This window comes from Opisthocomus hoazin, chromosome 4, assembly GCF_030867145.1.
Source record: "Opisthocomus hoazin isolate bOpiHoa1 chromosome 4, bOpiHoa1.hap1, whole genome shotgun sequence".
NCBI lineage: Eukaryota > Metazoa > Chordata > Aves > Opisthocomiformes > Opisthocomidae > Opisthocomus > Opisthocomus hoazin.
This window is the reverse complement of record NC_134417.1, coordinates 43,618,794-43,644,070: the sequence shown is the minus strand read 5'-3', so window position 1 is coordinate 43,644,070 and position 25,277 is coordinate 43,618,794. Positions and strand designations below refer to the sequence as shown.

Here is a 25,277-nt window from a genome sequence, read left to right as displayed (position 1 = left end):
TGGCCCCATCCTCCTGACACCCATCCTTCGGATATTTATAAGCATTTATAAGGTCCCCTCGCAGCCTTCTCTTCTTCAGACTGAACAAGCCCAGATCCTTCAGCCTCACCTCGTAGGGGAGATGTTCCAGTCCCATCACCATCCTTGTAGCCCAAAGAATATAAGAATATGAGAATGTATCACCCAGGCAACATCTGAAAAGAGAAGAACTTTGGGATCTTCACATCTGGAAGATGTACACCTCGGTATCAACAACACCAACATTTTGCTTGGCACAGCCTGCCTGCTACTGAATCCCAGGACCATACCGTGACAGCAAGAGGAGATCCCAGCAATGCGGCATCGCCTTGCACCGTGCCTTGCAGCAGCGGATGATCTGCCAGGCAGAGTTTCTGGTCCCCTGCTGAGATCAGACTGCCTGAATAGCAAAGACACAGTTGGCAGGAGATTAAAAAAAGGCTCTCCCCACAGTGCCCACAACCCTGCTGTCCTAAAGGCGGGTATTTCACCAGCTAGCACAGAGAGTCAGTTTCCATCGGTCTTTACACCCAGCAGGCAGGTAGAGGAAGCTGTGAAAAACACAAGATTCTGCATCGCTATGTGCTTTTTCCACTTTAAAGCTGGTTTAGGTCGTACTAGCACAGCCTGTGCATATTATGCCCCACAGAAAAAAAGAACATGCATTGCCTTGTATGGGCTCTGAACTCACGCAATGGTCCTGGTCTCTTGGGAAACTTCTTTGGCTTTCTTAAGCCTGTGTTCCATCCCTTGCTGTGGAGTTTTATTGTTTGTTTTGGGGTTTTTTTTGAAAGAAACATGAAGAAATTACATGGTTCATTTTGGCAAACAATCTTTAATAGAAACATATAATACAACTTCTCACATAAATATTTTATATAGACACATAAACATCATACTCAAACCTACGCAATGTTCCAAAGCTCCAGTTCTGTTTAAACAGTGCAAGGAAAAAAAAAAAAATCACCAGCACGGGAAGAATGCAAGTGTGACCTTTCTAAAACATAAATAAATAATCAAATTATTTCTCTTGTGCCTTTACAGCTCACTTAAATACTGACTGCCTCAACGTGTTAATCAGTTGTGTTCTTACAGCACAGCTGCAGGGGCAAGCAGAGACAACGCATGTTCACGAACAGGGCGGTGCCAGGAAAGGAGGCCGTTCAGAGAGGGATCCGACTGCCATCCTGCCATGTATCGAGGGCATCACACCACTTTCCCTGGAATCCAAGCGATGACCGCTTTGGAAATTATTGTCTGACAGGATTGTTCGCGTTGAATTGCTGGCATCGTGCAGGTAGGTGGTTAAGTACCTGCATCCGGATCTTTTACTTACTTTGCATTTATGTTGTACAGTGACCATCTGTTGTTAATTACCAGCATACAATCAAGGGCAATATAGCTAAACTTCAAGTCCACACACTTGTTTTTCTTGACTTGCTACAGCTAACAGGAAGCAACTTCACTGAATCACTTTAAAAGCAGATTCTGAAGAGGGGAAAAGTGTGAAGGATGGTAAGCTTAGATCACAGCCGATAAATAGTTTTATGCCTGCCTACTGTACAGTTTTCAGAAGACAGTGAAACAGAACATCAGGCTTTCCCTTGCCCCATATGTGAGAGAACTGACAAAAGCAATAATAAAGAAATAACAAACTTGCACCACAAAACTCACTCTCCCCAGCTCACATGTAGACAAGTTTTCGGATTTGCAGCACCAAGGGTTGAAGAAACACAGTGCAGTTTAGATGCTCTATTTCTTAAACTCAAGAGGAGCTCGGGCTAATTCACAAGTCAAAGGCATATACTTTTTCAATCTACTACAACAACAAAGAGCCTCCTCATTCTCCACAAAGTGAGGGGAATGGAAGAACTTTCCCAAAGTAAAAGCTAACACTGCTTTAGGCCTGAATCAAGATAAAAATCAATAGACTTTAAGATTCTGACACACCAGAATAAATTCTCTAGTTCTTCCTTTGTTACTTGACCAGGCAGGAGTACAAGGCATAAAAGTCACTGAAGTGTTCCTACATTTCAAGTTTCTGAGGAGGTCGTTACTAAATTCAAGATTTATCACCTGGCATTCTTTGCTCACTTGCCTCCTTTTTAAGAGCCTAAGTTTCTGTCAGCACAAGTCGCACAATGCTAAATCAGGAACTAAAATATTCACGAAGCGTCTTGCAGGCGACACCACGCACTGCCCTTGATGCCACAGCCCAGGATGATCAACAGATCCACCTCACACATCAGATTAAGAAAGCCCCAAATAAATTCAGGCTTCCAGAACAATGTGTTAGTTTGATCCCACGCACAGAGCAATGAAAGACAGATGAGGTAACTCTTGCAAGTGCCACCTTACTCCACCAGGTCAGCAACCCCGGACTTGGTTCTCCAGCTCTCTGTGCCCGCAGTGCTCGGCACAAGCAGCGGCATGCGCAGTTACCACTGCTTCGCGCACTCTCACCAGTTCAGCTCACTAAGGGTTGGAGGTAACAGCAAAAGAAAGGAAGAGTTTTTCCTGTTTAGGATTTGGCAAATCATGTGCCCACACGCCTGACAGTGAGAAGCAGCAGAGGGAATCTGTCAGCTTGTCAGTGACAACGTGGAATGATTTCATGCGATGCTCTATTATTAACACGTAGACATGTGCACACGGGATCCTCCACCACCATTCTTGGGGACTCCTGCACTGCGTAGAACCAGTGTCCCCTCACACACAGGCTGAGGCTAAAAACAGGCAGCACCTTCCAAGCCTCCAGCCCCTCCCCTCACACTTAGACTTAACTTTCATGTCAGTCATCAAACCCTCTCGGAGTTGGAATCTGTTCAAGAACATCTTTTACAACCCACGTCCCCTCTACTCTTGTGCTCAGGGGGTTGCCAGGGCAGGCAGTGATGGTGCAAATTGCACTCTAAACTTTACAAACAGGTAGGTAGTACTGGTTGTTCTTACAGCTACAGTGTCACGTCTTCATATTGAGAGACATCTGCTCTGTTTCTAATGTGAATTGTAATATTCCTAATTTAAGAAAATAAAAGCCAAAGCTATGTTTTCTGCAAGGCACACTACAGAACACAATGCATGCTTCCATGCCCAGTTTTGTGGCAACGCCAACAGAGCTGCAAGAGTCCCAACCCAGCCAGCATAGAGGCACAAGTGAAGAGCGGAGCAGGCTGTACCCAAGCTTGGACAGCACGCTATGAGGTCTGTGTAACAAAGTAGGAATAGGGAAGAAGGCACAGTGGATGAAAAAAGGGTATTTATCACCAAGCCTAAACTCAGGAATACTGAAATGTGGACTACCTGCTAAGAGAAAATGATCAGCTGGAAAACTGTGAAGGGTCAGCGTGGAGCCCAAAGAGAACAAAAGTTCCCTACCAAACACTCACAGGTCTCAAATTTTGGAGAAAGCTTACAGAGAAGAGCAGCCTTTTCTTTCCAAACCCAAAGATACTCCACATGCAATCAGCAGCAGCTTTTAAGGGAAATCTGAAGTGTCAGTATCTGTATCTGCTTCCATTATACATTTACGCATCATGAGCTACGACCCCAAAAGCTACATCTAAGGACCAGCCCACACTGAGGGTGTTGATCGGGGATTAACAAATGAATAATAGGAAGCAAAGAAGTCTCTAGCACAATTGGATTAAAAAAAAAATAATACTTCAGTGTTCCTGATACAGTCAGATCAGCAGGAAAAATGTTTTTTCAGAGAACAAGTAGAACTTTGGTAGCAATCAACTCTAAAGTGCCTTATGCTTCTTAACTCCTGTGCAAACACTGCTGTAGAGGCAGAAGCACATTTCAAAGAGTGTTAAGATGCTCAGTCACATAGTACACAGCAAGGATGTTCCAGTCACCTTCTTTGCTATCACGCACAGTACAAAAGTGATGACAGAGACCGTGTTCCTAACCTTCCTTCAGCACTTCATTTCTCTTCCAGGCACTCCTGCAATAGAAGCACATCCAGTTTCCCACCATGGTCTGCAACGTTCCCCTGCGAGGACAAAGCATATGAGGAAGAAGGATCTCCATCAGACGGTGGGTCATTGTGGCCTTACTGGCCAGACCAGCAAGGAACAGGCTGGCAGGTTCTGCAATCACTGTTTTCTCCTCAAACACTTTTGCTCAGCAATGTGTCATTGCATAAAGGTGGTGAGCACAGAGCTATTGTTAAAAGGGGCTTCTCAGCATAGTCACCAGGCTGTGGAAACACTGCCATTTCCCGTGGCAGTCTGCAAGTGCAGTCCTTCTGGAACGCATTGATCAAGCGACACAAAGATCCAATCCCTCCCTTCCTGTACTTGCCAAAAGGCCTAATCCCCTGTCTCAGAAGGGCTTTCTTCCTCCTGGCTGTGCAAGGCTTATCCCTCTGTGGAACTCAGAACTTCCTAGTGCCAGCTGATCACAGCAAGCAGGGAAGGGAGGGAAGCTCATCATCTCTTGTGCAAGTCAGTCAAGATTTCAAGCCCATTTTTTCCATCATCTGTTCATACACTGTCCACGCCATTGCTGCCATCAGAGTGCGCCTGAGGGCACGGGGCACACCACCTCGGAAAAAGCCAATCAACCCGAAGTCCTGCAACAGAAGATAAACAAACAGTAACCCATCACAATCTGCCTCTAGTGTTTTATTTTTTCATCATTTACTACATGGAACAGCACAGGGTATAACTCAGATCAGACCAGTTTCTGAAATACTCAGGCTTAAATAGCATTTAATGTTCAGGAAGAACCTGTAGGACTGTGCAAGGGCAGGGCTACCCAAGAAAGCAGGAAGAGCAGTGACTGGGGAGAGGAATGCCCGGGTGGGGACAATGGACAGGGAAAGCCACACTCAAGCCCAACAAAGAGAAGGCAATGGTGTAACGGTTTCAAGACACTTCAGGAAAATGACTTGTCTTTGGTTTAGAGCTTCATATTTACAAAGTCACTTAGCCACACTGTAGAAACTGAGATTCGTACAATTGAAATAAAAAACCATTCTGATATGACAAAAATGTACCATGCACAAATAAACATATTCCTATTTAGGAACAGAGTTCAGAATGGAAACAAAGCAAACCTGCCAACATCTGCCCTTCTGAGGGCAGGAAGGGAAAGGTGGGCTTTGAGTACATCTCCATCCCGTTCCTGGGATACAGATCTGGGCATTCATTTCTGTTTTAGTGACCAAAGGGCAAAGAACTGTTTTGTAGCTGGTTTGTATCTGAATCTGGCATTTCTTGCTAATACTAAAGAAACCCCTTGCCCCCGTGTGCCTACACCAGTAAACCAGAGGTGGCACCAGCTGTAAGCACAGCTCCTCCAAGCCCACGTACTAAACTAAGCTGAAATGAAGTTAAGACGAAACAAGCTAAGCACTTTCCTTCACTACTGGTGCAAGAATCAACACATGACAGACAGAACTGAAGTGAAATCATTCACCAGCCTGAAACATCAGGCGGGTCTGTGTGGAGAGATGCTTGCTGGAATATGCGCACCTTTGTACTCCAGCACTCTGAGCTTGCTCTCCAACTCCCCATCATCGGTAATTTTGTGAAAACAGATAGAGGACTGAGGAATGGCAAGAATAATCAAGGAGCACATTCACTGCCTTGTAGTCATTCAAGAGGGGCAAGAAACACATTTGAGTAGTGACAGTGGCCCCTCTAATTACAAGGAAAATCAACGAATAGACTGAAGCTTCCAACTGCTTTCAGACCACCAACCAGAGTACTTTCCAGTTATTACTCAACAGGCCTGCACATAAACCAGCAACAACAGATTCAGCCTCAGTCTCCGTCCCACTGCATGACCCACTTCAGCTTCTGAAAATGCTGACACTGATTAGCCTGACTGCAAGAGCACATCAAGCAGTCACATTTGTTCACCTCTTTTAAAAGGCAACAACTTTCTTCACATAGCTGTGCTTCAGAGATCAGAAGCGAGGCTGTAACTGCGCATATTAGAAGGGATTCACCTCACCTTGTAGACGAAGGCAAAGGCCTGGCTTGTCCTGCGGTACTTTTGGGGGGACAGCTGCATGTGTGTTTTGATGACATCAGCAGGCTGCGTTGCCAGCGAGGCCAAGATTCCCGCAAAGATTCCACAGCCAAAATTTAGCAAGGGCATGAGCACTGGATCCAGTTGGTCTGCAACAGAGCAAGGGGAATGCACTCAGACACAAAATAGGCCAGGAAAACTCATGCTGCGTGACAAATTGAATAGCTACTGAATGATTAAATTGACACTGAAGTCTAACAGAAGTTAAAATCCAGGTGGGGTGGAGAAACCTTTCAAGGGGAAAAGTGGCTGCTAGTCAAAAGTTAGCAGTATTAAAGCACCTCACTGGCTGGCGAACTGAATGTGACAGGAATCCAGAAAAGGAGATTGTGCAACTGTGGCCCCAGCCAGCTCTGTATCAGAGAAGCCCCGGTTTAGTGGAAACTAATCAGTATACAAGACAACCAGCAGCAGAAAGCACCACTGAAGACATCCTCTCTTTCAGCTGTTCACTAACCCACCTTATGCATCAGTCTTCATAAATCAGTTTAGGGCCAATTTCCATTTCTACACTGACCTGAGCTCTAGGTCTACAGTTCTCCACAGGAAAATGTGAATGTCTCGCCTAAAGCCCTACAAGAGACCAATTTAACCAGTGAGGTAGAGGGCAGTAAGCAGAGCATGCTGGCAGTCAACTGTAGGGCAAGACACAAAAAGAGAAACATTTTCCATCACAGCCTCCAATGTTCAGCCTTACCCTGAGGTGTGAGTTTTTTCGTCTGTGTGTAGAACATGAGGTAGATGCCAGAGAAGGGCGCATCCCGCAGCAGCGTTGCGGTGAGCCCACTGAACATGCCACGAGTCCCTTCGGTCTGATAGATGTTCTTCAGAGCTCCATATACGCTCCCATAGCCAAATCTTCCACTCTGCAAGGGTAGACAATGGTCAGTCATCCATGTGCCAGGCACAGGCCAAGGAGCCCTACACACATCCCGAGGCCACAGCGTCCAAAGAAACGGTAGCGTGCACTCCATGTGATGCCCAAGATGGCAGCACAGAGGACAGCCCAAGGCAAAAGTGGGTTTCATCCACCTCAGCCTTTAAAACCATCCTTCAGGAAGTTAAAATATGAAAGATGTCACACAAACGTTGTATACAACTGAAACTTAAAAATCTTGGGGTGAATTCTGTTTCATCTTACGCCTTTTGCCTAAATATCAGTGCATGGCATTTCCTGCACAGTGCGTAAACCAGGATGAAATCAGGACCACATCATTGGCTATACCCAAGTGGCAGCAACCTTCTCCAGACAGAAGAATTTCTTTTTCATCACGAGGAAGGCGTGTGATGTCACTAACAAAGAACTAATTAGAAAGTCACACTCACCTCATATCGGGTCTTTACCACAGTCACTGGCAACATGCAAACCCCAGAAACTGCACGTGCAGTGGCACCCAGAAAGACAGACTCCAGGGCTGTGGGTGAACGGTCCACTAGAAACTTCTGCTTCATCACGTACAAAGTGCTGAAGTAAATCCCAACCCCAGGAATACACCTAGCAAAGGACTTCAGAAGAAACAGAAGCAGATGAAGAGATAAAAAGCATACATAAGACAAAATGTACTACAGAACATTTCAGAGACTGTTAAACTTGACAGGAAGCTTTGCAGAAAACAAAAATATCACTAAAGCTAACAGGCTGCAGACAGAAGACAAGGTAAAAATCATCCATGGCACTGAGAGCCAACTGATTCAAACAACGCCAGGATTTAATGCATTCCTCAATGGCGCTTTTCTAGGACAAGATATTCCAAAACAAAATGAAGATGGTGCAGTTGCCACCCCACATCTGCAAAAGTATTCAAGTGTTCAGCTGCTCAGGACTGCAAAACCACAGGGACTGCCATGACCAAATCAGTGGAATTCATAACTAAATCACATGGTTTTATTCATAATTGTACAAGACCTGGCTATTTAAATCCAGGCAGCCATAGTTAGTAATGAACAGTACGTTTATTTATCTACTTATTTTTAGAAGTCAGGGTTAAAACAGCCACTTACTGGAGAGACACCTTTCCAGAGCCCCAGCAGACTCTCAGTACGAACAACCCTGAAGAGCAGCGTTACCATCCCAGCACGACCGGACCTGAAAGGAAGACAACACAGGAACTGCAGAGATGACCTGCTTCTGCTCTCCGGCACACATATTCCACAGTCACCCGTCTTCACTCATATCTCTGTACATCACCCCTGTATCTCTTGAGATGCTTTCTTAACTCAGCCTGCTTTTCTCAGTCACTCTTTCCAGGGCTTCTCTGTCACCTTCTGCTTTCCCACCACTTAGAACATGTTAGAGGCCTCTTATCAGCATTTTTAGTTGGTCACTCCCTTTGTTGGCAGCAGCAAATGTAGGCATGGTTGACTACACAGAGATTTTTGTAACGCCTTTGACACGGTCCCCCACAACATCCTTCTCACTAAATTGGGGAGCCATGGATTTGATGGGTGGACCGTTCGGTGGATAAGGAATTGGTTGGATGGTCGCAGCCAAAGGGTAGTGGTCAACGGCTCAATGTCCAGATGGAGACCAGTGACGAGTGGAGTCCCTCAGGGGTCCGTACTGGGACCGGTGCTGTTCAATATATTTATCAATGACATGGACAGCGACATCGAGTGTGCCCTCAGCAAGTTTGCAGATGACACCAAGCTGAGTGGTACGGTCGAGACACCAGAAGGATGGCATGCCATCCAGAGGGACCTGGACAAGCTGGAGAGGTGGCCCTGTGTGTACCTCATGAGGTTCAACACAGCCAAGTGCAAGGTCCTACACCTGGGTCGGGGTAATCCCCGGTATCAATACAGGATGGGGGATGAAAGGATCGAGAGCAGCCCTGCTGAGAGGGACTTGGGGGTACTGACAGACGAAAGGCTGGACATGAGCCGGCAATGTGCACTGGCAGCCCAGAGGGCCAACCGTGTCCTGGGCTGCATCAAAAGAAGCGTGGCCAGCAGGTCGAGAGAGGTGATTCTGCCCCTCTACTCTGCTCTGGTGAGACCTCACCTGGAGTACTGCGTTCAGCTCTGGAGCCCTCAGCACAAGAAAGACATGGACCTGTTGGAGCGGGTCCAAAGGAGGGCTACAAAAATGATCCGAGGGCTGAAGCACCTCTCCTATGAGGACAGGCTGAGAGAGTTGGGCTTGTTCAGCCTGGAGAAGAGAAGGCTGCGGGGAGACCTGATTGCAGCCTTTCAGTACTTAAAGGGAGCCTATAGGAAAGATGGGGACAATCTTTTTAGTAGAGACAACAGTGACAGGACGAGGGGTAATGGTTTTAAACTAAAACAGGGTAGGTTTAGGCTAGATATAAGGAAGAAATTCTTTACAATGAGGGTTGTGAAACACTGGAACGGGTTGCCCAGAGAGCCAGTGGAGGCCCCATCCCTGGAAACATTCAAGACCAGGTTGGACAAGGCTCTGAGCAACCTGATCTAGTTAGCGGTGTCCCTGCTCGCTGCAGGGGGGTTGGACTAGATGACCTCTAGGGGTCCCTTCCAACCCAAAACTTTCTATGATTCTATGATTCTATGAAAACGGAAGCAGCTGCACACATGGAAAAATTGTACGACAACTGCACAGGATTTTTCAGGTACAGGACATCCCGTGAAACTACATGACAGCCACTCCAGCAAACACAGGTCTGTAAGATGAGTACAGACAAACACTGAGGTTACATGTTATTAAAGCAGCATTCACAAGAGCAGCCATCTTCTCTCTTCTGGAGCAAAACATCAGTCTTTCTCCACGCTATAAAAACATACGTCCTATTTCATAAGGACTCTCAGTATCCGAATTACAACCCTGAACTCCAAGCCCCAGCCAGCAAATCAGGCAGAAGCCTACAGCGGAGCACCCCCACACTGCCATACACACGCATCCCCACTCTCTCACCCATTCACAGCAGGCTGCAGAGTTTGCAGACGGGTTTTCAGCAGGTCAAGGGGTTGGAAGAGGAGTGTGGAGCAAATCCCACTGATGGAGCCACACACAAAGGCCTTTAGGACTGGATGCATCTGGAAGAGGAAGAAGAGGACTTCAAATGGCTATTTAATTAAGAATGGCACAAGACGAAATAGAGCAGCTGATACATTGCATCTTATAGGAGAGGAAAATAAGCCAAGCCTGGACGCTGAGGACTGCTGCTCAGGGCACAGGAAAATTTTTCAGACATTTTCAGAGCCTGATCAAGTTTTATTTGTGGCTTTTGGTCCCTCTGCCTCTCCTGGGAGACTATTCCACAACCTCCTTCCAATTTGGTGGCTGGAAAGAGTTTTCTGAACGTCAAACGTATCAGCAGCCATCTGGTAACCATTTGCCACGTTCAAGCGAACGGGTGCCCCCTTCCCACGGCCCCCCCAGCTACCCACGCCTTAGCCCCAACCCCCGGCCCGTGCTCAGCAGCCCGCCGGCAGCCCCTCCCCCACCGCCACGGGCACCGGCGGGGCTCTCACTTAACACCGCCCGCCACCCACGCCCGGCCCAAACGCACCCGGAGCGCCGCACAGCCCGCTCAGCCAAGGCCCGGGCTTCTCATCCACACCGGCCGCTGCCCCCCGGCACCTCTCGGGTGACGAGCCCCCCCCCCGCCGCCGTTACGGGGCACGGCCCGCCCGCCCCTCCCCAGAGCCGGGCGGCCGCCGGACAGGACGGAGGGGGGTAAGGGGCGCAGCGGGCCCGGCGCAGCGGGCCCCCCACCGCCACCCCCCGCCCGGGCGCCGCTCCTGGGCTCCCCTCAGCCGAGCGGCGGCGCGCACGTCGCTACCTCTGCCCGTCGGCCCGGCATCCCCGCACCGCCCCGCAGCCAGTCAGCGCGGCGGGAGAGGGGCGCGCGCGCGGCGCTGCGCCGCCGCTGGCCAATCCGAGCAGCGAGACCACCCGGGGGGCGGGGGCAGCTCGCGGCCGCGCAAGGCGCATGCGCCCGCCCTTCACCCTCAGGCGGCCTAGGCCTGAGCCTGGGCCTGATCCTGGGCCTGAGAGCGGGGAAGGGCTCGCCGCAGCCAGCCGCAGCCAGCCGCCTGGCCCCCGGACCGCGTTTTGTCACATCTCTTGGCTGATCAGTATCCAGAAACTGAGTCCCAGTGGGCTCTGTCGGGCACGGGCAGCGGGAAGGGGACGATGTCTTCCCTCAGCTTCCATGCCCTTCCCCACCCCCCCACCCCCCCACCCCCACCCCCCCTCCGTCTTGTTGCGGAGACTGTGGCGTTCAAAAACCCCGGCGCTTTCTTACCACTGATGTTTCCACCTGGTCTTCCGCATCCTGGGCCCGGAGCCGAGGAGGGCTGGGTTTCCAGAGCATTGAAGGGGCGAGGTGCCGAACTGAGGGGCTCCTGTCGTAGGCCTGCGTCAGCCCGGAGGGTCTGCGTCTTCGCTGCATCTGCAGAGCCAGCCATTTCTTATCGGCGAAGCAGGAGGAGGCTGGGAGGAGCGCGCAGCAGCTTTGATGGGCTGTTTTTCTGAGAATCTCGCCTGCCAGCTTGGCGTGCCCTGGCCGAGTGCGGGGCAGCACAGCCAGACACATCACACTGCAGCTAAGTTGGGCTGTTCTAGGCAGAAAATCCAGGCACAGCAGTAGCCACATGCACAAACCACTTCCTCGTTTGCTCACTTTGCCACATGGCAGCCCCTTAAGAAAGAGGGAATATATTTCTCTGAGAAAATGTAACACATGGACTAGCAAAAGCTCTTCATTAGGGACTCCCTCTTCCCTTTTGCAAGCTCCTATCTCTTTATGCAGTTCCCTCCTAGGGGGAATGACTGTCGTCTTACATTTCATTAACTCACTGCCTGGTGACTCATGGAAAAGAGGATCAGCTCACCCCCATCCCTCCTGGTGCTTCTTCCCATAGCTCGCATTTTGCCCCGCTGTGGACGTCCACGGAGGACAACCTGTGTCACCATGGTCTCCTCACCATGGGCTGCAGGATAATCTCTGCCTGGAGCACCTCCTCCCCCTCCTTCACTGATCTTGGTGTCTGCAGAGTTCTTTTGACTCACATAATCTCACTCCTCTCCCACAGCTGCCGTTGTGCAGTGTTTTTTACACTCTGTTAAACATGTTACCACAGGGGTGTCACCAGCCTTGCTGATGGGCTCAGCTTTGGCCAGCAGCGGGTCCATCTTGGAGCTGGCTGACATTGGCTGCTTCCAACATGGAGGCAGCTTCTGGCATCTTCTCACAGAAGCCTCCCCTGCAGCCCCCTTGCTACCAAAACCTTGCCATGTAAACGCAATACATCATCACTGATTATATAAGGAAGTTGTTTGGGAGATATATGTCATTTTGAAAAAGCTCCTTTGGCTGGTTTCCTTCGGTGTGATTCTGCTGTGCCGGGTGGGACTGGGTAGGTACCTGAGCACTTACGGGGATGTTTTGTTCTCAGAACTAATTCTGACTTTAATCACGGCAGTTTGCATCTTGTCTGACTTCTGCTTTGAAGACACAGTAAAGAGGTATGTAAATGATTGTTCAGAGGGGTGAGCTGAACAACTCTAAAGAGGCTGAGAAAACCAAGTGGTGCATTTGAGATGTTTCTATATGGAGCTGAGGGTGGTGCAGCTGGATCCTCTCCCTCCATGGCCTTGGGTGGACACTTTTGTTGTTTCCCAAAGCCAAGCAGGGACTGCAACAACAGTGGCCAAACGGTGCATTTCACAAGAGTGAGCTCTTCCAACATGAAACCTGGATCGCTGTGGATCTGAAAGAGTTTTGCTCCCTTTAAATAAGCCTCACGATGAATGAGGAGGTGATCACACACATCTCTGCAGGGACGATTTCCGTGCATCAGTTCTGCAGGAAAACCCAGCAGAGGGAGCCTCATCCCTTCATGTCACTGTCCTGGAGAGATGCAGAGAGACAACCCAGTTCTGGCGGCTTCCCAGCCACCAGTGGGAGACACATTTATTCTTCATTTAAAATGTGGGGAGGCAAAAATGACCTGCATGATCCAGGTCTGAACTAGTATCTGCAGCTGGGGGTGGCTGCAGGTGGGGTGCCCAAGTACTGATGGCTTTAGGTGTAGGACAACTGAATCCATGGTCCCTTCTGTCCCCATGCCTCACACTATGGTCTCATCACGATCCCAGATTTCCCAGTTGCTGAGAGGTGAAGTGTCTCTGCTGAAGGACGCAAGCCTCTCTGCAGAGCCAAACATTGCTTTGAGGCACTGCCAGTGCAGGAGAGACCCACCTACACCAAGATCATTTCCAGTGACAGCACTGGTCAACAAGCCCACCACCACGCCAGAACCAACTGGGGCTGTGGAGGGGCCACCTGTCCACAGCAGGCCCGAATGGCAGACTGACAAGAATCACTCCCAGGGTCACACCGACGCAATCTATCTGGCTGCAACCAGGGACATGGACCACATGCCCTGCATGCGCTGTGCCGTGAGGACATCTTCCACGGGAGGTTCCCAGAGGGCTTTACAGGGATCTGCAGGTCACCATGGCCACCCAGCACCAGGGACCAGCTTCACCCTGGTTGCAAGCAGGGAGACCCCGGCACACTGCACACACGCACGCGCCTGTGACAGAGGCACGGATGGGGCTCGTGGTGCACAGTGGTATGGGCACACCAGAGCGCGTGAGCAAGGCGATGTCCTGGCAGGTTAGCAAATGGCCTTGACATCACTGTGGGAAAGGTGCTGCTGGTGAGCCCCGAGAGGCAGAGCTGAAGCTGGAGGGTGTGTTTGCACCCAGCACCACCCTTCTCTCTGCACTGCTGTGGCTGAGCACCCCTTGGGTGCTGAAGGTGCCAAATTTGTGGTTACGAGTTAAGAAAGGCATTTGCATTTTCCAGCTCTTGACCCAAGCCAAAAGAATCCCCAGGGGGACATGTGCTGCCATGCTGCAGAGCAGGACCCTGCTGCAAATGGGAGGGTTTGGCTCTGCGGTGCCTGTAGGAAGTTTTCTGCTGAGGCTTTGTCCACAAGAAACAGGTTACGTTTATCCCATGCTGCTACTCACATGTTCCCTCTGTCACAACACCGTAAGAGCGGCTGCGAGGCCGAGGAGTGGGCAGGCGAGAGTGGGGCATCCCCTCCAGGGCTGGGGCACGCTGCCAGCAGGAGCAGCACCAGCGCCCGGTGCCTGGTGTGGCTACCCAGGGACAGCTGCAGCCCTCTCTGCTCCTCGTGGGCATCTGCTCCTTCTCCTCTTCCTCCTCCTCCTTCTCCTCTCCCACTGACTCTGGCGTTAAAGAGCAGGGACGTTGGCCACCTTCCCTCCAGGGCTGGTGACAAGTTTGCACGGTTCCTGGGGTCCCCTCAGACAGGGCTTCCCGTTGCTGTCTCCCAAGGGCTCCCTGGCAGTGGCATTTGGCCTTCTCTCTCCCCTGTGCAAGGGGTGCCAGCAGCCTGTGCCACTGCGGTCACTGGTGCCTGTTGACATCTCCTCTCCTCGGGCCAGCGCATCCCCCACGGGAAGAGCCTGGTGTGGAGCTCAGTGAGCAGAGGTGCCCTTTGGCGTCTCCGGCTGGGGACGAAGCCTGTGAAGCCACCCGTGCTTTGGCTCCAGGGAGCAGCGGTGGCTCCAAGGGTGCTTTGTGCTGCTGTGTCTGCAGCAGCCAGCGCAGGCACCAGAGGATGTCCTGCCCCAGGCTCTGTGCAAGTGCCGCAGGCAGCCTGCTCCTCTCTGGCTCAGGCTTGCTGAAACGCCTCCCCCGAGCCCCACGTCTGTGGTGTGAGTGTGCCCGGTGTCACCCTCAGTCCCGGCTGCTGCGCAGGGTGGCTTGCGAGCCTCCCTCCCTGCTGCACTGCGAGATGCCCGGGCATTTCACAGCTGCTGCTGAGACTGCTGGTTCTTTGTGCTCGGGCAGGCTGTCCTCCGTCTAGGAGATGAGAGGTACAGAACTGCCTAAGGGGACAAATCCCTGTTTGGCTGCCACCTTTTCTTCCACATTGCATAATTCCTTGGTATCTTCTCTGCCACCAACACTGACAGAGATGTGAGTGCCGTTTTAAACCTGCAAATGGACAATGGAGATCCCACTTCGACACTGCCAGTAACTCCTGTGACAAAGGAGACTGTTTCTCGTTTCAGCTATTGCAAGAGTTAATACGCAGCACAGCCTGGCTGTCAACCAGACTATCATATACATATGGCTTGGCTCATATGTGAAACTATGACCCAAATCACACTGCCCACCACAACCAAATAAACCCACCCACCGCCGCATGTGGAACAGTTGTGGATATTCTCAGTTCATGGAGATTTATCCCTCTGCCTTTGGATCGACGGTGAATGAAGGCGGGCATTCAGAGGGTTTGAGAGAGATGGCAGACCATTCTACACGGGGATCTCTAGCAGCACATCTATGGACTGACACCCAGTGAGGTACTGTTTGCTCAAAACCAAAAAAGTAGTTGATGTGACTTGCCTGAATTACAGTAATAGCACCAGGCTATAGTGAGAAGCAGCAGTATTTAAGGAGAAAACACACACTACAAATGCTCTCTGTTGCTCAGTAGTGCTGCTCTTTCGTAGAATCATAGAATGGTTTGGGTTGGAAGGGACCTTAAACATCATCCAGTTCTAACTCCCCTGCCATGAGCAGGGACACCTTCCACCAGACCAGGTTGCCAAAAGCCCCATCCAGCCTGGCCTTCAACACTTCCAGGGAGGGGGCATCCACAGCTTCTCTGGGCAACCCGTGCCAGTGCCTCACCACCCTCATAGTAAAGAATTTCTTCCTTATATCTAATCTAAACCTACCCTCTCTTAGTTTAAAGTCATTACTGCTTGTCCTATCACTACATGCCCTTGTAAAAAGTCCCTCTCCAGCTTGCTTGCAGGCCCCCTTCTGGTACTGGAAGGCTGCTCTGAGGTCTCCCCGGACCCTTCTCTTCTCCAGGCTGTACAGTCCCAGCTCTCTCAGCCTTTCCTCATAGGAGAGGTGTTTCAGCCCTCTGATCATTTTTGTGGCATCCTCTGGACCTGCTCCAACAGGTCCATGTCTTTCCTGTGCTGAGGGCTCCAGAGCTGGACACAGGACTCCAGGTGGGGTCTCACTAGACCAGAATAGAGGAGCAGAATCACCTCCCTCATATCCTTCTCATATATCTTATGTTGTGGGGGAGACTGGAGACAGCTGTGGGATGAAAGCTGTGTTTGGTCAGGATGAGGCCCCAGCAGGTGCTTGGCAGAGTCAGTGGAAATCCAGTGCTGTTCATGGCTTTACTTCAGTGTGCCATGGTTTAGCCCCAGCTGGCAACAAAGAACCATGAGGTCACTCTCTCACTACTCCCCACCCGCAATGGGATGGGAAGAAGAATCAGAAGGAAAAGGCAAAACTCATGGGTTGAGATAAAAATGGTTTAACAGAATGGCAAAGGGAGAAGAAAATAACAACAATAATACTGATAAAAAGAATATGCAGAGTGCAATTTTCTCACCGCCTGATACTCAGCTTGCTCCTCAGTAGCAAATCACCCTGCTCCAGCCAGCCCCCCGACTTAAATATCATGTATGATGTCACACGGTATCAAATATCCCATTTGTTTGGCTTGTTTGGGTCAGCCTAACCGGCTTCTTGTGGAAATTAACCCTATCCCAGCCGTACCCAGGGCACAGTGTCAGTCTGCGAGAGCGTCCCGCAGGGTGCATGCTTTGGGAAGGAAGAGCGGTATGGGCTTGGCAGTGTTCGGTTTACAGTTGGACTCGATGATCTTAAAGGTGTTTTCCAACCTAAATGATTCTATGATTCTATGATCAGTTCCCTTGGGTATTTCTGTCTATGCGTGGGTGGGTGCAGGGCGAAGGCGCCTTCCAAGGAAAAATATTAAAGCAAACATGGTGGCCTTTGCCATTGCTGGCTATTGGCAGCATTGGGCCATCCCCCACAGACATCTTTACCGAAAATCCTCAGAGCAGCGGTCTCTCCCAGCCATGGGGACTGCAGAGCAGGGGTGGCAGGCGGGACGGGGGCACCCAGGTGAGGGACGGGGGCACTTCACAGACACGTTATGGAAACTGCAAATCTATTCCACTGACGTTCACATAAAGGCTCACAGTTAAAAAACGTACTGATCATTCAGAAGATAAACCTGACGTTTCCGTTTCTCGAAGTGTCAAGTACAGAGGCTGAACCCATTGGCTTGGGGTTTTATACATCTTTAAAGCAACACGTATCACCCAGAGGAAAAGGCACTTCATGACAGCGCTGCTACGGTGAGGACCTTGCCTGTGACTTGGCATTGCAACATAAGCTAAGGTAAATACTGCCTGCATATATGTGTGAAGGTATGCCCGCTTCTTAAAAACTTGTGATATAAAGACATTTTTTTGGCACTCTTTCAGACACAGTGTTGGATTATGGAGGGGAACTTGACATACCTGCTGGGCAGAGGTGGCCCCGAGGACATGTCGGTGAGTCAGTCCCCGCGGGGCTGGTGCCCTACAAGCTGAGGCAAATAGCACATCTGAGGGGTCCAGTTTTGCCTACAGGGACACATAGTACTGGTAGGGACGATGGGGATTTAGAAGAAATCAGTGAGATTGTTGTCCTTTGTAAATAAACATAGAGTGAAAATATCTTTGACAGTTGAGACTGTGCTTGTGGAAGAAGGCTGTCGTCGAGGGCAGGGGTAGTGCTAGGAGTGTCCTATGGAGGACATCCTGACTGGGAGATACGCTGACACCCATCTTCTTTAGCTGTTTGCTGTCATAGTTGCTGCCTAGGGATGCAGTGGTTGCTGCTGGGGGGCTGTGAGGGGCCAGGGAGCAGGGAAGGGTCGCGTCACTGCTGCTGGTGCATCCTGACAGGTGTCAGGAGAGCAGAGCTGCTAGCGTTGAGAGGAAAGCCAGTCATCCCTGTTAGCAGAGTAAGGTCGTGGTGGGCATGAGCTGCTGTCAACAGCAGTTTGTGCAGGCACAGGCCGAGAAGGCAAAGGCCCTGCTGAGGAGGAGGGAGGAAGGGGCAAAAAGCTCTGTCTGCACTTTCGGAAGTCGACCCTCGGGCCAGAGCTGCCACCGCTGATCTCACCTGGGACGGAGAGAGTGTGCAACATGCAGCACCCACTGGTGACCTGTACGTTCTGGTGCCTTTACAGCTGAAAACCTGCTTGAACTGCACAGAAATCCTCTGCAAAAGTAACTTGTCCTATGACAGGCTATTTCTGGCACAGGAAATGCAGCTTTTAGGAGATGAGCGTTTACATGTCAGTTCCTCCCTGAGCCCTGCTCGCTTTCTCTTTTCTGAAGGAAACGTGGAATAGGACCACGAAACCTCTGTCGGGGGTTCTCAGCCCCCTGGACATGCCCATTTGGTTGCTGATTGGGAGATGCTCCCTGTCTTTGGCCCTGATGCCCCACCTGGACCGCAGGCACAGGGCTGGGCACCCCACATGGAGCCAGCGGGGGGATACTTGTAACCCTGATTTACCTCCACAGCTGCATTTTCCTTGATATCCTCTGCCCCTCTGGTGCAAGAACGTAATCCTGGATCTTGCAGGGGAGGACTGGTCACTCATGTTCATTCATTGTATGCATCCTCTAACAGAGCTGAGGCACAGCTGTTTCGTCCCTATGCGGCTTGGCGCGAGCTGACTTGTACCTGGTGTGTTTACTAAGAGGGAATTTGGGATTTGGGTCTCATGAACTTTATTGTCCTTGAACAGGTGGGTTACACATCACCAACATCTAACTCCTCTGCAGCCTACGAGTATGCCTTCTTCTACCCAGAACTGGACATCAGCTGTGATCTTGAAAATGTTCCAGCAATTGCATCTACCTTTTTTCCAGTGCTGTACTCCCTGCTGTTTGTGACCGGCCTCATTGGAAATGCTTTGGTCGTTTGGGTCCTAACAGTCTTCAAGAAAGTCAGGGCCATGACCGACGTGTATCTGCTGAACCTCGCCATCTCTGACCTCCTGTTCGTTTTCTCCCTCCCGTTCTTGGTTCAGTACTCTATCATGAGCCAGTGGACTTTTGGAAATGCGATGTGTAAAATCATCAGCTCAGCTTACTTCATTGGTTTCTACAGCAGCACCTTCTTCATAACCATCATGAGTGTCGACAGGTACTTGGCCATCGTCCGGTCTGTCTATGCTCTACAGGTTCGGACAACTGCCCATGGGGTTATCACCAGCCTGGTCCTTTGGGCAATTGCCATTTTAGCATCAGTGCCAGACTTAATTTTTTTCCAGGAAACGAATGACAATAACCGGACTAAGTGCGTCCCTCACTATTCTGACAGCAACAATGGCTGGAAGACTTTCAGTAATTTTGAAGTCAATGTCCTGGGGTGGCTGATCCCTGTTGGTGTCCTCATTTTCTGCTACCACAGCATCTTGAAGAACCTGCAGAAGTGCCATACTCAGAACAAGTACAAAGCAATGAAACTGGTGTTTATTGTTGTCATTGTGTTCTTCCTCTTCTGGACCCCTGTCAACATTGTGCTTTTTCTAGACTCTCTGAGGAACATGTACATCATCGATGACTGCCAGACAAGCCAAAGGCTAGACCTAGCCATGGAGCTAGCTGAGGCACTCTCCTTTGTCCACTGCTGCCTCAACCCAGTCATCTACGCCTTTGTGGGTGAGAAGTTCAATAAGTATCTCCGCGAAGCTTTCAGAAAATACGCATGTTTTCTGTTGATCTGCAAAGACTACAGTGCTTTCAATGGGCGCAGCCTGGACAAGCACTCCTCTCTGCACGTGACGTCCTCCCAGTCGTCTTTTGTTGGCACTGTCTTGTAGAGTTACCAGTCAAAAACTTCCGTCCTGAACAGGTGACCTGAAGCTGAGAAATCCTCCCAGCAGGGCATCCACAGGGACGCACTGTTTGGGCAGCCTTTTAGGACCGGAAAAGTGGAAGCAGCTGCTTGAGCTTGCTTTTATCATGGTTGCATTTGGGGTTTTTACTTTTTAGCATTGTTTTTAGCATCTTCCTCCCTTTCCCGTGATGCGTCCTGCCCTGCCTGCTTTGTGAAAGGGAGGCCGAAATTACCAGCAGACTCCCACACTACCCAAGCAGCGTGGAGAAGTGCCTTAGAAATGCTTCTTCTCCCACCTCAGATTGAGTGCTGAAAGGAACTGTTTATGTTTCTGAACTTGGGACACTTGGCTGCTCCTTCCCTTGTCTCAGCAGAGTGGACTGGCTTCGTAGTCAGGGACAGGGCTCACAGCAGAAGCAGGAACCCACTCTTTAGAGGGAAACAGTGCCAAAATTTAAGGCATTGTGCCAGGTCCTGGCTCCCAGTTGACAGATCTGAACGAGGTCTCCAGCCCAGAAAGAACTTAGTAAGTCAATAATTAGATAAGCAACAAAGAAATAAATGCTATGCATGTGTTTTGTTTAAATCAATGTGGAGGAATATCTAGGTATGATCCTGACTACACAACTGCTTCCAAGGCCTGCAGCTCCTGGGCTGGAATGGTTGGGAAGTTGTAGCCTAGAAATGACTCTGTCAAGAAAAAACCCTTATAGGAATCAATGAGTGCCCTAGGGAGGAGTGGAGAAATAGTTACCAGGAAAATAAAGGCTGAAGAGTGGAAAAAATACTGAGTGTGAGCTGAGAGATTGGTAAGAGTCATATGTCAAATCTTCCTGTGGACGTGCTGGCTGGTAAGCCACGGGCCAGGGCGGTGGCTGCTCTCAGCAGAGCCCTGACCGGCTGGTCGAGGGGCTGGTCGTTCTGCCAATGCCCCAAACAGGATGGAGAGAGACACAAACAAGGTAATGCACCAAGCTTCCTCTAACTCGGATGGTATCTAAAGCTGACAGCCCTGGCTGGTTTGAGCGGTCAGAGGCTCCAGAGATGCCTAAAACCCAGACAACACTCACGCTTCCTCATGAGGGAACTTTCTGAACACTTTAAGCAACCGATGAGCCAGTATGGTCGCTGCTCTTCAGTATATGACTGGGGTTGACCTCCCAGCTACAGTTCCAACCTGGTAACTGTGAATGACTGATTTATAGGTGAATGGTTACCATGCATATACATATAGATGTACATATACATACATATACATATATATATACATGCATATGTGTATATATACACAAATATATACACATACATATATGTGCATATACATGTATCTTTTTTATATATACAAATATTGATAGATAAATGCAGTGGTGTTCTGAAGCTTTTAGTCCTGATCTATTTCTCCCTACAAGACATCACCATATTTGAAGTTTTATGATAAAGATACTGCATGCAGTGTAATTGCACGATCCTTGCACCTGAGGAACCTATTTCATCATTAACTCTTTCAGCCTGTGCATTTTCTTCTGTCCTGGGCAGTTCTACAAAACTGACAATCCTTCCAGCTGCCTCTTCTCTCCCTCCTCTCTCTCCCTCCCTCTTCCTCCTCCCCTGGGAAAAAGAAGCAGAGAGTAGGTTATCTTTCATTCTAGAAATCTAATTTCCTGTAGGAGTCAGCCCTTGTAGTGTTTCCACACATACTGAGTACCTTTGGGTTTACTTCTTAGAGTTAAGCAGAACAAAACACAAAATATAATTCTTTTAAACCACCGATCTTCTTTGAATAGGATTTATTCGTTCAATGTGTACTTGTATTTGCAGTCTGCAAGGTACAATCTTTTGCAAGAATGGGCCAGTAACAGAAGGTATGTAGGGAATATATGCTGCCTCATGTGGGCCATGACACGCAGTCTCCAAACTGTAAAGCAAAGACTGACCGGAGGAGAAGGTTCGGCTTCTGCCTAGGTCCCAGCAGCAGGATCACAGCCAGGTGCAGCAGTACAGCTCCTGCCTTTCGGGTGCCTCACCATCCTCGGGCAACCAGGCTTTTTCTTGTATATGCAAACACTCAGGTGGTCTAGAAGGGGATTCCCAAAAATTCAGGACAAAGCCAAAGGGTGGTGGGCAGGAGGACAGATCCAGCTATCTCCCTGCAAATTCCCAGCATGAGCCCTCCAGATCAGACCTTGCTCAGCTGAAGCACAGGAGATGGGAATGATTTCTGCAGCCCTGCAGCCCCGTTCTGCAGTCCTTGTGTGAGTGCTTTGGGACAGGTGCTGGAGCCCATTTGCCCAAGCTGGCAAGAAGATGGCCTTTCCCTGGTGCTGCAGAGCATCTCTGCTAGGGGATATCTCTCTCTTTTCAGAGGTTTCATGGATTGCTGTTGTGTAGCTGTTGGGAGTGAGGGTGACCGAGGGCTTCCCCACAAGGGCTGTAACCCTGTGGTGTGAGGGTAGCATAAACATGCAGAGCCTTCTTTCAAAGTCTTTCACTTCTCTAGTTCTCACTAGAGTCTAAAGGGCATCTTTTCCCTGCTGCTGCCTCGGCACCACTTGCAAATCCTTCCAGCAGGGAGGCAGGAGGTGCTTTCTGTGGCTCAGAGGATTTCCTGCCAGAGGCAGCTGCCTTCCTCCATTGCACCAGCAGCACCACGAGCCCTGAGCTGGACCTGACCTCTACTTCTGCTCGCAGCCCAACTGCTTTGAGCTGCTACGGCTGCCTTCCTGTGCAAAAGGAGAAGGTGAGACCCACATCCGGAGGCTGCACGGCTGGCAGGACATGCCCTGTGTCGCTGCAGATGGACAGGAGCATCACTGCACGTCTCAGAGCTCCTTTCTGAAGGGACAAGCTTGGGAGCAGTCTGCTGCCCTGCCAGTGTCTGTGAGGGCACTGAGAGCACAAGAGAGCAGGAGGCATCTTCCTGCGTCTGTGCAATCTGCCGGGCAGCTTGAGGGTAACGACAAATTTTAGAGTCACCCCAAGAGCTGGGAGCACAAGAAGCACCCAGCTGCTCAGGCTAGACCATCCTGCACAGACTCTGTGCCTGTTCACCTGCTTGCATAAGAAGCACCCACCACAGTTCTTATATTGGTCCTACTCATAATTGCTACTTACTTTTTATCCTGATCTTGCTTTTTCTTTCTGCTGAGATGATACAGGTTAAAAAGGATTCAGGATAATGCTGGCAGATTAAACAGTCAGATATTCTCTTGTACTGGTTTCGGCGTGTCGTCTAAAAGAGAGACCAAATTAATTGTTGCCCACATTCAAGCTTAAACCTAAAATACATACTTGTTTTCTTTTGATGTATTTGTGTTATTTGCACCAGAGGGTCGCTTCTACAGAAGGTCTCTGTTAGAAAGATGGAGTCTTTGGTGCCACCCATGATGCTCTGCATGTTTGGATGGAAAGGCCTTGACAGGCTGGAGCGTTGCGGTGGCATCAGTGGGGCTTGTCTTGCACAAACGTCACTCGCCACCATGTGCAAACTTGTGCAGCACTTGTAGAGAGCATAAGGGTATGTTTAAGGACCCACGTTGTCGAACTACACCAGCAAAAACTGGGATGTATGATATGCTAGCTTACAGTGTTGCTGGATCCCTCGGGGAATAGTGTGAAATAGGACCTGGCGAATTCTTCCACATCTCTCAGCTCTGAGCTGCAGGACTGCCACCTCAGCACAGGGAATGACAATCTCAGCATCTTGCTCCAGAACGGCATCCCAGAATATGAAACTAATCTAGATCAGGCTTTCTCTGGCATTATGCTGAAGCCTCCTTCCCAAGGCAACAGGGAGACAATGCTAATTAAATCCTTGGCAGAATCTCTGCCTTTCAAGTGACTCGTTCAGGCCACAGCACACAGTCTGGGGATGAGGATGGGAGCTTCTGGCCTGATCCCTTCCGGAGGAGTCCCCCCAGCCTCTTTCTGCTGTGGTAACACCCAGCTACACCTGGAGGTCAGAGCCAGTCAAAAGTTTTCCGAGGGAAAAAAAGAAAAGTTACTGAAAGGTATTTGTGTCCCACATATTTCTTGGCTGAAGGATGCTCCTGCACAGGGATGGGCCTGCATTAGCATGCACATAACTCCCAAATCCCCTGCTAATTGTACTGTGTCCAGGATAATCCTGTTCTATATTCAGCCTCTCGAAAACACTGATTTAGAAGACCAGTTATGAAGCACCATGGAAGTTACTAACTCTACCACGAGAGGATCTGGAAAGGATCATAACAGGAAAAAATAACCAGTAATTTAGATATTCTGCCCAGCTTTAAAAAGAGCTTGGGAAATCAAAAGAGAATTATATCGTTAGTCTGAATATGTCAATTTTAACTGTAACATGCGGGCTGGCATGCATTTTTGGTTAATATTTGTACCTCAAAGGCAACAAGTAATGCTGGGCAGAACAAAGTTGCTACTGTACTACACCAGTTTTGACACACAGCTTCTCAGCAGTGTGCTTCTACGTGTCCATGCGCTTCTGCATAAATCTGTATTTCTGCTGAGTCAGACAGGTCACAGAAATCCCCGCCTCAGAATAGCAGTAGCGAGATTTGGGTTCCTACAGTCTCTGCTGACATGTGCATCTGCTGGGGCCTCGTCCCGACCCAATGCTGCTCTTGTCTCGCGGCCGGCCGGGACCCTCCGTGCGGGTCTGGTGTGCTTTCCAGCAGTCAGCGCAGCCAGCGCAACCCTGGCGTCAGCAGCTGCGTCACACTTACCGTGTAGGATGAGGTATATGCAAGAGAAGAGTACTACCAGGCAAACGGCAATGTCTGCCATGATACCCAGTAAATACTGGTTTTCCTCACCATACTTTGGTATCCAGGCAGACTTCCCGCTGACATTAATGAGTGTGCGACATGTGCATGCACATCTGCATCACCAAGACATTTATCCCTTTCTTCACCTGGCGCTCTCTGAGGATGTTGTCTCCATAATCTTCCATATTCTTGGGTTTAGAGAAGGCAAAGCACACAAGTTTTGAAAGAAAAAGGCACTCAAGCACCACTGCCATCTGAGGTCTTCACATCACATCTGTCCACCGTTAGCTGCGCCGATAACCCTGCCTGTCCTAGAGGATCCTGCAGCACAGGCTCAGGAGGGGCTTGAGAATAAGGTTATCACGCCTTCAGCAGTCCATTTTTTTCTCCTTTTTCTACAGAACAAAACCCCCAAACCAGGCTGTTAACCGATGAAGTGCAGCAAGGCAATCATTCCTCAAAGCCCTAACCATTTCCTGACCCATACTTGGAGATAAATGTGACCCTTCTAGAAAACATGAGCAAACAGGGGTGTGTAGCACATGTGAAATGATCTGCAGGAGTAAAGCATGGCAGAGCTTCAGCTCTGCCAAAGGGAGCAGGCACACTGAGAAATAGAGTGGTTCAGAGGGTTTCTGCTCATCTCAGCAGCACGTACATACGCTTCTCTCCTGTTTCAAAGACACCATGGTCCTCTCTGCCACGGAGGAGCAGCCCCAGCCTGACTCATTCCTGAACCTGAACT

The 25,277-nt window shown here is 49.8% G+C and overlaps 2 protein-coding genes across 4 annotated transcripts; one reads left to right on the top strand and one right to left on the bottom strand.

Annotated features, from left to right (window-relative positions):
* Positions 1-833: 833 nt before the first annotated feature.
* SLC25A38 (solute carrier family 25 member 38) lies at positions 834-11,398 on the bottom strand. 3 transcript variants are annotated; one of them, XM_009944977.2, is made up of 7 exons: positions 11,289-11,398; positions 9,953-10,074; positions 8,065-8,149; positions 7,390-7,569; positions 6,761-6,929; positions 5,986-6,152; positions 834-4,597 (listed from the first exon to the last, which is right to left on the bottom strand). In XM_009944977.2, the coding sequence occupies exons 1-7, from the start codon at positions 11,355-11,357 to the stop codon at positions 4,475-4,477; spliced, it is 915 nt and encodes a 304-aa protein (XP_009943279.1). In that variant the 5' UTR covers positions 11,358-11,398; the 3' UTR covers positions 834-4,474. The 3 variants fall into 3 exon arrangements, with proteins under 3 accessions (XP_009943279.1, XP_075274916.1, XP_075274917.1); XM_075418801.1 differs by lacking the exon at positions 11,289-11,398 and adding an exon at positions 10,824-10,861; XM_075418802.1 differs by lacking the exon at positions 11,289-11,398 and adding an exon at positions 10,551-10,691.
* A 5,836-nt stretch (positions 11,399-17,234) lies between these two features.
* On the top strand, positions 17,235-20,550 carry LOC104338900 (C-C chemokine receptor type 8). Its single transcript, XM_009944986.2, has 3 exons — positions 17,235-17,270; positions 17,357-17,425; positions 18,676-20,550. Exons 2-3 carry the CDS (start codon positions 17,372-17,374, stop codon positions 19,753-19,755), a joined length of 1,134 nt encoding a protein of 377 aa, XP_009943288.2. The 5' UTR covers positions 17,235-17,270; positions 17,357-17,371; the 3' UTR covers positions 19,756-20,550.
* The last annotated feature ends 4,727 nt before the right edge of the window (positions 20,551-25,277 follow it).